This window comes from Pseudophryne corroboree, chromosome 4, assembly GCF_028390025.1.
Source record: "Pseudophryne corroboree isolate aPseCor3 chromosome 4, aPseCor3.hap2, whole genome shotgun sequence".
Classification (NCBI taxonomy): domain Eukaryota; kingdom Metazoa; phylum Chordata; class Amphibia; order Anura; family Myobatrachidae; genus Pseudophryne; species Pseudophryne corroboree.
Genome location: NC_086447.1, coordinates 753,208,777 through 753,223,211, shown reverse-complemented (window position 1 = coordinate 753,223,211; position 14,435 = coordinate 753,208,777). Strand labels below are relative to the sequence as shown.

At 46.8% G+C, this 14,435-nt stretch overlaps 1 protein-coding gene across 3 annotated transcripts in view; it reads right to left on the bottom strand.

Moving 5' to 3' along the window:
* CFAP61 (cilia and flagella associated protein 61) overlaps positions 1–14,435 on the bottom strand; it is an 844,658-nt gene that overhangs the window by 496,678 nt on the left and 333,545 nt on the right. For all 3 annotated transcript variants that reach the window (XM_063918168.1, XM_063918169.1, XM_063918170.1), the window contains one exon: positions 12,385–12,512. In XM_063918168.1, the coding sequence (XP_063774238.1) occupies positions 12,385–12,512 (128 nt within the window). The remainder of the gene's footprint in view (positions 1–12,384; positions 12,513–14,435) is intronic.

The following is a 14,435-nucleotide window of genomic DNA, read 5'->3' as shown; positions in this document are numbered from 1 at the left end:
CGCCTCTTTTTTTCTTTGCGTCATGTGCTGTTTGGGGGGTGTTTTTTGGAAGGGCCATCCTGCGTGACACTGCAGTGCCACTCCTAGATGGGCCAGGTGTTTGTGTCGGCCACTTGGGTCGCTGAGCTTAGTCATCCAGCGACCTCGGTGCAAATTTTAGGACTAAAAATAATATTGTGAGGTGTGAGGTGTTCAGAATAGACTGAAAATGAGTGGAAATTATGGTTATTGAGGTTAATAATACTTTGGGATCAAAATGACCCCCAAATTCTATGATTTAAGCTGTTTTTTAGGGTTTTTTGAAAAAAACACCCGAATCCAAAACACACCCGAATCCGACAAAAAAAATTCGGTGAGGTTTTGCCAAAACGCGTTCGAACCCAAAACACGGCCGCGGAACCGAACCCAAAACCAAAACACAAAACCCGAAAAATTTCCGGTGCTCATCACTAATTTTGGGGTGTGTGTACGGACGGTTAGTCGACCGCCCGTGCACAAACTGCAGCAGCCGGCGGTAAATGACAGCTAAACTGGGCGGGCGTGTGTAAATGCTCGCCCAGTTCATGACGTCGGTCCCTGATGGATTGGGCAGTGTGTATGCATTGATCTGCAGATATATCTGTAGGTGTGTACCCAGCATTAGACAGTAGAGCAATTTAAACATGACTATCCTTAAGGTGCCCACACACTGAGCGATTTGCAAACAATACAATATCACTAAGGGTTTCCCTTGAGCTCCCCCGGCAGCTCCCCAGCAGTCCTGAGCAAACGATATAGTACAATACACATAAGATATATCTTAAGATCTGGGAGTGGCTACATCCAGGAGCATGCTGTCGTTAACGAAAGCTTCAGATCTTGACTGCAGCAGGGAAGATCAGAGGATACATCAAACGAGAAGCGGGGACGAGCATCAGATCGTTATAGTTTGTTGACAACAAACGGTTTGCACTTTTGTAAACGATGTATCGTAACGATATATATAATTTTCAGAATAATCGTTTACAATCAGGGGCATCACTGTGGTCAGTGACACCAGGTGCACTGGAAAGCCCCGTCAAAAAGGGGCAAGGCCTCGCAGAAAGGGGACGTGCTGCACAGCTCCAACCCTAGTTTTTTATCACTGCAGGGGCTTGCCCACATTTCCAAAGATGTTGAGCTACCCCCGGAATCTCGTCTGGCTGCACTGCCATCTCCTACACTGTTACAGGAGTTGTGTGCTGCATGCTAATGTCACAATGCAGCACCTGGCTCCTGTCACTGATGAGGAGGCTGCATTTTGATGTCACCCCATGAAGGATGACACCCAGGTGCGACCTGCACCCACAACACCCTGGTGAGGCCTGCACCCACCGCACCCTCCTAGTGACGCCACTGCTTACAAAGGAACAAATATGGCTGAAGTTGTAAAAAAAATAAAAGAAAAAGGGGCAGACTAGATGGGCCAAGATGTTCTTAACAATGTTATCAACAAGATGAGTCAGTAACATTCAAAGTAAATAATATGAACTATTTTGTTGACAGATAAATTAAAACTAAAGGTGGGTACTCACGGAGCGATATTCTAAGCAATCTGACTAGATTGCTTAGAATTTGAGCATTATCGCTCCGTGTGTACCCCCTTCAGCGATAGCAATGCGCAGCCCCGCGCATCGCTATCGCTGGTGCTAGATTGGCCTGCATGCAGGCCAATCTAGCGGGTCGCTCTCACCCGCTGGGTGAAATGAGCGCCCCCCCATCTCCCGCCGCACGCTCAGCACAGATCGCACTGTACTGAGCGGCGGGAGAGATGTGTGCTGAGCGAACCATCTCAGCACACATCTCTCCCGCATCGGCCCGTCTATATGGGCCTTTAGAGTCAATGCTCCAGCAAAGATAACTAACAAATGGCCTGATTCATGTTTGTAAGTGAAGCAAAAAAATAGTATTTTAATTACCTACCGGTAAATCCTTTTCTCATAGTCCGTAGTACCATGGGGTATAGACAGGTCCACCAGGAGCCATTGGCACTTTAAGAGTTAACAGTGTGGGCTGGCTCCTCCCACTATGCCCCTCCTACCAGACTCAGTCTAGAAACTGTGCCCGAGGAGACAACATACTTAGAGAGAAGGAAATACACAGATAGTGGCGAGATTCATACCAACTCACACAACAAGGCAAATCCGGCCAACGTGCCGGAAAACACAGCAACAGCTGAAACAGTACTGAAACAGTAAAGAACGCAGAACTTACCTAGGAACCAGGCAGTACTGAACTAAATAATCACAGCAGGAAAACGAAGCGCTGGGCAGGAGCCCAGCATCCTCTACGGACTACGAGAAAAGGATTTACTGGTAGGTAATTAAAATCCTATTTTCTCTTACGTCCTAGAAGATGATGGGGTCCATATTAGTACCATGGGGATGTACCAAAGCTCCCAGAACGGGAGGGAGAGCACGGAGGCTCCTGCAAAACTGCTTGACCAAACTTGAGGTCAACAGAGGCCAAAGTATTGAACTTGTAAAACTTAGCAAACGTGTTTGACCCAGACCAAGTAGCTGCTCGGCAAAGCTGCATAGCCGAGACACCCCGGGCAGCCGCCCAGGAAGAGCCCACCTTACGAGTAGAATATGCATCCTGGATGGTGAACCTGATCCAGCGTGAAATCGAATGCTTAGAAGCAGGACACACAATTTTTTGGGGATCATAGAGGACAAACAGAGAGTCAGATTTTCTATGACGAGCCGTCCTCTCCACATAAATCTTCAAAGCCCTCACAACATCCAAGGCCTTTGAAGCAATTGAGGAGTCAGTAGTCACTGGCACCACAATAGGTTGGATTATATGAAAAGCTGACCCAACCTTAGGAAGGAACTGCGGACGAGTCCTGAGTTCCGCCCTATCTTCATGGAAGACCAGATAGGGACTTTTACAGGACAAAGCCCCCAATTCTGACACGCGTAGAGCAGAAGCCAAGGCCAACAAAGTGACTGCCTTCCACGTGGGAAATTTGATTTCAGCCTCCTGTAGAGGCTCAAACCAATCCGATTGTAGGAACTCTAATACCACATCAAGATCCCAGGGTGCCGTTGGCGCCACAAAGGGAGGCTGGATGTGCAGAAACCCTTTCAAAAAGGTCTGAACCTCAGGGAGGACAGCCAATTGTTTTTGGAAGAAAATGGATAAAGCTGAGATCTGGACCTTGATAGAGCCCAATCTCAGGCCCATATCCACACCTGCTTGCAGGAAAAGGAGAATACGTCCAAGTTGAAACTCACCACAGGAAATTTCTTGGGTTCACACCAAGACACATATTTTGTCCAAATTCGATGGTAATGTTTAGACGTTACCCCTTCCTAGCCTGTATAAGGGTAGGAATAACCTCACTCAGAATACCCTTCCGAGCTAAGATCTGGTGCTCAACCGCCATGCCGTCAAACGTAGCCGTGGTAAGTCTTGATAAGCGAACGGCCCCTGCAGTAAAAGATCCTCTCGAAGAGGAAGGGGCCTTGGATCTTCCAGCAGTAGATCCAGCAGATCTGCGTACCAAGCCCTCCTTGGCCAGTCCAGGGCAATGAGGATTGCCAGAACCTTTGTTCTTTTTATAAGTTGAAGAACTTTTGGAATTAGAGGAAGTGGAGGGAACACAAACACTGTGTTACCAGTGCGTCCACCGCCACTGCTTGCGGGTCTCTTGACCTGGAACAGTACTTCCGCAGCTTCTTGTTGAGGTGGGAGGCCATCATGTCTATGTGAGGAACCCCCCACCAACCGGTTGCCTCCTCGAACACCTCCGGGGTGGAGGCCCCACTCTCCTGGATGGAGATCGTGTCTGCTGAGGAAGTCCGCTTCCCAGTTGTCTACTCCCGGAATGAAGATTGCTGACATCGCCACCGCGTGCCTTTCTGCCCAGAGGAGAATTCTTGTCACCTCTGACATTGCCGCCCTGCTCTTCATTCTGCCTTGTCGGTTTATGTAGGCCACTGTGGTCACGTTGTCCGACTGCACCTGAACAGCCCGATCCTGCAGTAGATGTGCTGCTTGAAAAAGGCCGTTGTATATGGCTCTTAGCTCCAGGATGTTTATCGGGAGAAGGGATTCTTGACTTGACCACCTTCCTTGGAAGGTTTCCCCCTGAGCGACTGCTCCCCAACCTCTTAGACTTGCATCCGTGGTTAGAAGGATCCAGTCCTGAACTCCGAACCTTTGGCCCTCCAGAAGGTGTGGTAGTTGTAGCTACCAGAGGAGCGAAATCCTGGCTTTCGGTGACAGACGTATCCTCTGGTGCATATGTAGGTGAGATCCTGACCACTGGTCCAAGAGATCCAGCTGAAAGGATCGAGCATGAAACCTTCCGTACTGCAGAGCCTCGTAGGAGGCAACCATCTTCCCCAGAAGACGGATGCACTGATGAACCGATACCCGGCAGGCTTCAAAACATCCTGGACCATTGTTTGAATCACCAACGCTTTCTCCACTGGCAGAAACACCCTCTGCACCTCTGTGTCGAGGATCATCCCCGGGAAAGACAGCCTTCTTGTCGGCTCCAGATGGGACTTTGGAAGGTTCAGAATCCAACCACGCTCCTTGAGCAGATGTGTCGTGAGAGCAATGGATCTTAACAACTTCTCTCTGGATGATGCCTTGATCAGCAGATCGTCCAGATACGGAATTATGTTCACCCCCTGCTTTCGGAGGAGAACCATCATCTCTGCCATCACCTTGGTGAAGACGCTCGGTGCCGTGGAGAGACCGAATGGCAGTGCCTGAAACTGATAGTGATCGTCTAACAGTGCAAACCTGAGATAGGCCTGATGCAGTGACCAAATGGGAATGTGGAGGTAAGCATCCTTGATGTCCAGGGACACCAGGAACTCCCCCTCCGTCAGTCCTGAGATAACTGCTCTCAGAGACTCCATCTTGAATTTAAAGTCCCTGAGATAAGGGTTCAAAGATTTCAAGTTCAGAATTGGCCCTACCGAACCATCCGGCTTCGGTACCACAAAAAGGTTCGAATAGTAACCTTTGTTCCACTGATGAGGCAGAACTGGAACAATGACCTCGGACACTATAAATTTTCGGATAGCGTCCAGAAGGATCGCTCGGTCTGCCGGCAAAGCTGGCAAGCCTGATTTGAAGAAACGGTGAGGTAGGAGAGTTTGAAACTCCAGCCTGTACCCCCTGGAAACTATATCTTGTATCCAAGGGTCCAGGCCAGACGACACCCAGACATGGCTGAAATGCCGGAGCCTTGCTCCCACCTGATCCTCCTCCAGGCGGTGCAGTCCACCGTCATGCTGAGGACTTTGAGGCACCAGAAGCAGGCTTCTGGTCCTGGGAACCTGCGGGAGCAGGCTTTTTGGCTTTAGCACAACCACCTCTGAAGAAGGTGTGAGAAGGCTTGTTCTTTCTAGGCCTCGCGGGCCGAAAGGACTGTGACGTGGCGGGAGTAAAAGGCTTCTTTGTAGCCGGTGCAGCTGAGGGTAGAAAAGGAGACTTACCTGCGGTAGCCATGGCAATCCATGCATCCAGTGCCTCCCCAAACAGAGCCTGACCTGTATAGGGTAGGCTCTCCACACTTTTCCTGGATTCCGCATCCGCAGACCACTGGCACAGCCAGAGACCCCTGCGAGCCGAGACGGACATGGAGGAGATCCCCGCAGCCATGGAACCCAGATCCTTCATGGATTCTACCAGGAATCCTGCATGTTACGTAAAAACAAATCAATGTCACCTTTATCCATCGTAGTCAAGTCCTCCTGCAGAGTGACTGACCACTTGGCTATAGCTTTAGAAATCCATGCACAGGCAATAGTAGGCCTCAGTATAGCCCCTGAAGCCGTGTATATGGATTTGAGCGTAGCATCCACCTTGCGATTTGCCGGGTCCTTCAACGCGGTAGATCCCGGGACTGGTAAAACCACCTGTTTTGACAGCCTGGAGACAGAGGCGTCAACTATAGGCGGAGACTCCCATTTTTTTCTATCATCTTCCAGGAAGGGAAAAGCAACCAGGACCCTTTTAGGGATCTGGAATTTTTTCTCCGGGTTTTCCCAGGCTTTTTCAAATATAGTATTTAATTCCTTAGATGCCGGGAAGGTGAGAGGGGCTTTCTTACTGTCCGTGAAAAAGGCCTCCTCAACCTGCTCAAGAGGTGTGTCAGAAATATGTAACACATCCCGCATGGCCTCAATCATCAACTGCACCCCCTTAGCAAGTGATGCCGTCCCCCTCGACACATCCCCATCATCGTCTGCTGTGTCAGAATCGGTATCCGTGTCTTCCTGCATAATTTGGGCAAGAGCACATTTGTGAGAATGTACCGCAGGGGGCCCCGAGGGAGCAGTATCAGACCATACTGCCATAGAGGATTGCAATACCTGAGTTGCATGCTCAGTCCTTGCTCAGTCCTTGCAACCCTTTCAGAAATCCCCCTAAGAGAGGCTAACCACTCCGGTTCTCTAGCTGGGATCTGCTCTACAACAGTACAATCCTGATTACATGGGATGAGATCTTCCTGAGAAGATAAATCCTCTGCAGCATATGAGACAGATTCTCTAGACATGTTTGTTTGTACACCCCACACACCCCACATACACACAGGGTACAGGGCAGACAGAGTTTCCCCCCCAAGAATGGCAGAGAGACACAGAGATTTGAGCCAACCCACACACAGCGCTATTACAGGTATAGGGAGACCCTAAACCAGCGCTGACTGTGTCCCTTAATAGGTGACACAGTCTTACACAGCCTCCCTTCCCTTCTACAACCCCCTGGTACCGTACAGATAGCTGGAGTTGCTCTGGAGGGACTGTTCTTCCACTGGCAGCGTTCTGCAGGCAGGAAAATGGCGCTGAATACTACTGAGTCCGCTCTGAGGAGAAGCTCCGCCCCCTTAATGGCGCTGTCTTTCGGCTCTTCCAAGATTATACTGGCCCGAGGATTTTGTGCTGGCTGAGATCCGCAGACCCTGACAGGCTTTCTGGTCAGTGTAGGGTTAAGGCGCCGGCAAAGGGCGCCCCTCACAGTACCCAAGTACCGCTGAGCCATCCCGGCCGCTCCTACCCTGATGCCGCCTTCTTCCCACCGACCCCCCGCTTGCTATGGGAGTCGGTGACTCACTCGCCACAAACTTCAGCTTTGCAAGGGGGTGGCGGCATGCTGCTGGGGTGAGCATTCCCCTGTGGCGGGGAGCAATCTATCCCCTCTGGAGCTCAGTGTCCAGTCAGCGGAGACAGTGGCTCTGACCCCGCAGGGCGGACACTGCTACCCCCCTCAGCCCCTCAATGCAGGGAGACTGTTGCCAGCAGTCTCCCTGTAAAATAAAAACCTCTAAAGTAAACTTTTACTAAAGAAGCTCTGTAGAGCTCCCCTAGCTCTGACAGGCTCCTCCGGGAACATTTTCTAAACTGAGTCTGATAGGAGGGGCATAGAGGGAGGAGCCAGCCCACACTCTCAAACTCTTAAAGTGCCAATGGCTCCTGGGGGACCCATCTATACCCCATGGTACTAATATGGACCCCAGCATCCTCTATGACGTAAGAGAAAAAACAAAAACAAACCATGTTGCCATGCAAGGACAGCAAACACGGGATGCAGCCAGGATCCCGGCTGTCGGTATCCCGGCAGTCAGAATATCGATGCCAGAACACTGGCATCCAGAATGGGTACACCATCCCGGCGCGCTGGAATACCGGCAGCTGGTATACCTAATGAGGACACGCGGGGGGGGGGGGGGGGTAGGTATAAGCTGGGGGGGGAGATTTAGGTTTAGAGTTAGGCAGCGGGGACAAGAGGTTAGATTTAGGGGGTGGTTAGGGTTAGGCAACAAGGGGGGAGGTTAGGGTTAGGCTGCGGGTAGGGATGGTTAGGGTTAGGGGGTTGGGAAGAGGGTGGAACACCTCTTACTCACCCCTGTCGGCTTCTCAAACATCGGGATCCTGACGTCAATATTACGACCACGGGTAAATCACACTGATCCCGCAACTACATATATATTTCTCTGTGCAGGGTAAATACTGTCTGCTTTTGCATGCAAACCACAATTGTTAGATAGCTTTATATCTACACTGCAATTTAGATTTCAATTTGAACGCATCAAACCTAAATGTAAATCTTGCACACGTTACATCTGTCCCACCTGCAGTACAACATGGTTTTGCCCAGTTGCTTGCTTTCTTGCTTTACTTACAAACCTGAATTAGGCCAAATGTCCTGGCATATGAGGCAACAATAACAATAGATGTCAAAAATGATATTAGGAAGAGCAATCAATAATATTCTGGAAGAGGAGTCAAAATGTTCTGAATTACAGCATTCAAGAATATTGTACTGGATTAAAGGAATTCAATTATTTAACAAAAGTAGTAATTGTAACCGGGTTTAACTAATTAATTTTTACCCCTCCATAAAAATTTTAGACAAAATTTAGAGCAATGGATTAGAGTCAGTTTTAGACTGACTGACAGGGAACATTGAAAGTTATCATTTTGGGAAAGGCACCGACTTTACAGCTACATTCTTGTATAGAAAAGTTATACATTTTTTAATTTTATATTAAAAGCTTTAACTTTTATATTAATGGTGTGCACTTATTTAGTTATAGATTACTCAGGGGTGCCAGAATATATAGGCCCAACTATTTTAATCTCTGGGAAAGTATTTAAGTGTCTGGGGTAAGGAGAGCTTTGGAAATGTCCAATTGTCCATTGAGCCCAGTGAGGGGGTAACAAAATAATTAAGATGGCACAATGCAGTGATAGGCAAGAGGAGTCAACAATGTATCAGTCTACATGAAACAGAATAATGCATAAGAAAAAAATGCATGAGCAATGATATGCAACAGATATTTATTAGTAAATTATGAAATCAGTAGTTATTAAAACAGTCAAGTCAGGACTTTTATAACCAAATTTTTCAATCAATAAATATATCTAATTGCCAAAATCTGTAAGAAAAGATTGCATATAACTAAAAGTTACATATTCAATATATAGTTGTTTAATTTAAAAAATTTTTTATTTAATGTGAAATTTCCATTTGCTTATATCCAGAGATAAAATTTTGCAATCTTTAATTAATCAATTATATTTTGTGGAATATTACAGAGTTAACAGAATCTACTTGCGTATCCATGGATACAAACAATTTCAAATAATTACATAAAAATAATAATAAGAAAATTACTTCCTCTTTAAGGGATTAAAGGCTGCTAAATTGCTTCAATCACTCTGTTTTCAGTGAAAGAACCCTTTAAAATATACAGTAAAAGTGCCTGCAAAATTATATAAATTGGTTGTAAATGTTTTTACAGCACTCTAATTTATTAATCTATCAGCATGTCAATGGCATAGTGACAAATGCACATAAGGATTTTTTAAACTCTCCACTTTTAAACTGTACACTATTAACTTATGTTAATAAGACTTTTACAATAAAGGAAATCTATAATTAATTCTAGGGGTAATTTAGAAAGCAAAGCAGAATCTGCGTGACACTATTTTGCGTTCTGAATACTATAATGTTGCCTATTGCATTCATGATTGTTATAAGAGTGTAATGCAAACGTTATGCATGACTATTTTAGCTCTTGCACAGTGGCCCTCATTCCGAGTTGTTCGCTCGTTATTTTCCTTCGCATTGGTGCGATTTTCCGCTAACTGCGCATGCGCAGTGTTCGCACTGCGGCTGCGTCAAGTAAATTTGCTAAGAAGTTTGGTATTTTACTCACGGCATTACGAGGATTTTTCTTCGTTCTGGTGATCGGAGTGTGATTGACAGGAAGTGGGTGTTTCTGGGCGGAAACTGGCCGTTTTATGGGTGTGTGTGAAAAAACGCTGCCGTTTCTGGGAAAAACGCGGGAGTGGCTGGAGAAACGGGGGAGTGCCTGGGCGAACGCTGGGTGTGTTTGTGACGTCAAACCAGGAACGAAACTGACTGAACTGATCGCAGTGGCAGAGTAAGTCTCGAGCTACTCAGAAACTGCTAAGAAATGTCTAATCGCAATTTTGCGAATCTTTCGTTCGCAATTCTGCTAAGCTAAGATTCACTCCCAGAGGGCGGCGGCTCAGCGTGTGCACTGCTGCGAAAAGCGGCTAGCGAGCGAACAACTCGGAATGAGGGCCAGTATGTAGTATTGTGAAAACACACACAAAAAGCTTAGATGTGCAAAATTCCACTGCAATAATTTCTGCTCTCACACCAAGAGACGTATTTCTTTCAAATACGATGGTAATGCTTAGACGTTACCTCCTTCCTGGCTTGGATCATAGTCGGGATAACCTTGTTAGGGATCCCCCTCCTGGATAGAATCAGCCGTTCAACTTCCATGCTGTCAAACGTAGCTGCGGTAAGTCTTGATAGACGAACGGGCCCTGTTGCAGAAGATCCTTGCAAAGAGGTAGAGGCCACGGATCTTCGAGGAGCATCTCCAGAAGGTCCGCGTACCAGGCCCTTCTTGGCCAATCCGGAGCAATGAGTATTGCTTGAACCTTTTCCCTTTTTATTCCTTTTAGAATTCTTGGGATCAGAGGAAGTGGAGGAAACACGTATAACATCTGATAGCCCCATGGAGTTGTCAGGGCATCTATCGCCACCGCTTGTGGGTTTCTCGACCTGCAACAATACCACCTGAGCTTCTTGTTGAGACGAGAGGCCATCATGTCGATCTGTGGATATCCCCATAGACTTGTCAAGCACCTGAACAGTTCCGGGTGAAGGCACCACTCCCCCAGGTGAAGGTTGTGTCTGTTGAGGAAGTTCCACAATGTTGATTGGAAGGATGACTTCCTAACTTGACCATCTTCCCTGAAACTGTACCTCCTGGTGACTGCTCCCCAACCTCTGAGGCTTGCGTCTGTGGTTAACAGAATCCAGTTCTGAATTCCGAACCTCCGTCCTGCTATGAGGTGAGAAGATTGTAGTCACCACAGAAGGGAGATCCTGGCCTTTGGCGACAGACGGATCCTCTGGTGCATGTGAAGATGCGATCCGGACCATTTGTCCAACAGATCGAGCTGGAAGGGTCTTGCGTGAAGCCTTCCGTATTGTCCCCAAGAAAGCCAATGCATAGATGCACCGATATCCGGGTTGGCTTCAGGACATCCCGAACCATCGACTGGATTATCAATGCCTTTTCCAACGGAAGGAACACCTTTTGTGACTCCGTGTCCAGTATCATTCACAGGAATGGGAGCCTCCGTGATGGCTCTAGGTGAGATTTCGGAAGGTTCAGAATCCACCTGTGATCCTGGAGGAGTTTGATTGAGAGAGCAATGCTGTCCAGCACTCTTTCCCTGGACGGCGCTTTTATCAGGAGATCGTCCAGGTACGGTATCATGTTCACTCCCTGTTTGCAGAGTAGAAACATTGTCTCTGCCATCACCTTGGTGAACACCCTCGGTGCCGTGGAGAGACCAAATGGCAGGGCCTGGAACTGGTAGTGACAGTCCTGCAGTGCAAACCAGAGATAAGCCTGATGAGGCGGCCAGATCGGAATATGAAGGTACGCATCCTTGATATCCAGAGACACTAGGAATTCCCCCTCCTCCAGACCTGAGATCACCGCTCTCAGAAACTCCATCTTGAATTTGAACGCTCGTAAGTACGGGTTCAAAGACTTGAGGTTCAGAATTGGTCTTACCGAACCGTCCGGCTTCGGTACTACGAACAAGTTGGAATAGTACCCCTTGTTTAGTAGATGAGGTGGAACTGGAACAATGACCTGAGTCTGTATCAGTTTTTTTTTTTGGCTCCTAGTGGACCTGTCTATACCCCATGGTACTAAATGGACCCCAGTATCCTCTAGGACGTAAGAGAAATTGTAATAAAGCACAGTGTGACTGAATAACAAAGAGCTGTCTAGTTATGTTTATGAATATTGTATAAATATTAACGACAGAAGGGGTGGGGATAGGAGACAGAGTTGGTCAGGAGATGCTGGGCTTCAAAAACGGGAGACGCTGCAAGTGAAAGTAATTAAAATAGATAATTGACAAGTGCTGCCAACAACGCCCCTCTACCATGCAGCGCTATGTGCGGTGGTACACTCTGCACACACTTAAATACTGCCCTGACTGTGGGAGGCTATACAGAGACGCAAACGGCGTTCATGCATGTTTAGTAGCACAGTGGTGACATCATCCATCCACACATCACTATTCATGGGAGGAAACATCACAGGAGCACACTCCCCTCCAACATATATTAGTGCAGTAATAAATTTTTTAGGTCAAAACTGCTGCTCTGTGAATAAAGCCTATGGTCTCTTTATAGTGACACTTAAATAACACTTACATTGGAAAATAAATAAATAAATCCAGGTCCCAGTTTTAAAATACAACATTACAATTAACCTCTACATTTAGCATCTTCATTTAAAGTAGAATGTAATCAGAAACTTCTTACCAAAATACAAGAGTTTCCAGAAAGGAGATTCCAACATCCGATGCTCCCACTACCACAATACGGGCATTGATGGTGATCTTTGGTTCTAATGTAAGCTTCCGATTTATATGGTACAAAGCGTAAGCTGACTATACAAAATAAATGAAAATGTAAACAGGAAAGCAGAATTATTATTATTATTAAAATAAAGTAACGTGCAATTTCAATTTAGTTATTCTGACCACTTTACATGATACTAGAATAAGTTTGTAGGAAGCATCAAGGTCTTCCAAAGCAATACAAACACACAGTCAAAATAAATGATGACCTCCATCTCTCTTAGCCTCATATACCGACAGCGGCATCCCGACCGCCAGAATGCCGGCAGTGGGGTGAGCGCAAAGAGTCCCTTTGCAGGCTCGCTGCACTCGCCACTGGATCTATTCCCACCCTATGGGTCCAGGAGTGGGAATAGTCATGTTTTGCCAGGATTCTGGATGTCGGTATTGTCAGCTGTTGGGATTCCAGCGTCAGTATCCTGACCGCCAGGATACCGACAGCCGGCAAATTGAACGCATCCCGTCGTTCACATAGCCTTTATGTGGAAATTTAATTTGTTGGGGAAACAAAAGGAAATACTCAAGAAACTGTTGCATAACAAATAGACCCTGATGATGAAATTACTATTAATATATTTTAAACTGAAAGTAAAATAAAAGTACTTATATTAACACATCACATATAGACATGTATTATTGCTGTATAGTGACCTACATCAGTTATGCAGTGTCAGCATTTGCTGACGGGGAGCTGTCATGTTTATAGTTACTAAGTTGTATTGTGCTCCGTACAGTGGCCCTCATTCCGAGTTGTTCGCTCACAAGCTGCTTTTAGCAGCATTGCACACGCTAAGCCGCCGCCTACTGGGAGTGAATCTTAGCTTAGCAAAATTGCGAACGAAAGATTCTCAAAATTGCGAATAGAAATTTATTTGCAGTTTCTGAGTAGCTCGGGACTTACTCTGCCACTGCGATCAGTTCAGTCAGTTTCGTTCCTGGTTTGACGTCACAAACACACCCAGCGTTCGCCCAGACACTCCCCCGTTTCTCCAGCCACTCCCGCGTTTTTCCAAGAAACGGCAGCGTTTTTTCACACACTCCCATAAAACGGCCAGTTTCCGCCCAGAAACACCCACTTCCTGTCAATCATATTATGATCACCAGAACGAAGAAAAAACCTCGTAATGCCGTGAGTAAAATACCAAACTTCTTAGCAAATTTACTTGGCGCAGTCGCAGTGCGAACATTGCGCATGCGCAATTAGCGGAAAATCGCTGCGATGCGAAGAAAATTACCGAGCGAACAACTCGGAATGAGGGCCAGTATGCAAAGGGCTAAGCAGAATTCAATCATAATGGAAATGTTTTGCTGTCATTGCTAGTATATACAGTATATATTTTTTTATTATTGTTGTTCTTTCACAAAGGACAGGATCATACAGGAAATATAGGAGGTCATTCCGAGTCGTTCGCTCGGAAAATTTCTTTGCATCGCAGCGTTTTTCCGCTTAGTGCGCATGCGCAATGTCCGCACTGCGACTGCGCCAAGTAAATTTGCTATGAAGTTTGGATTTTTACTCACGGCTTTTTCTTCGCTCAGGCGATTGTAGTGTGATTGACAGGAAATGGGTGTTACTGGGCGGAAACAGGCCGTTTTATGGGCGTGTGAGAAAAAACGCTACCGTTTCCGGAAAAAACGCAGGAGTGGCCGGAGAAACGGAGGAGTGTCTGGGCGAACGCTGGGTGTGTTTGTGACGTCAAACCAGGAACGACAAGCACTGAACTGATCGCAGATGCCGAGTAAGTCTGGAGCTACTCAGAAACTGCTACGAGGTGTGTAATCGCAATATTGCGAATACATCGTTCGCAATTTTAAGAAGCTAAGATTCACTCCCAGTAGGCGGCGGCTTAGCATGAGCAAATCTGCTTAAATCCGCTTGCGAGCGAACAACTCGGAATGAGGGCCATAATAAGGAGGAAATACAAGTGCCGGAAGTAGAACACATAGTATAGT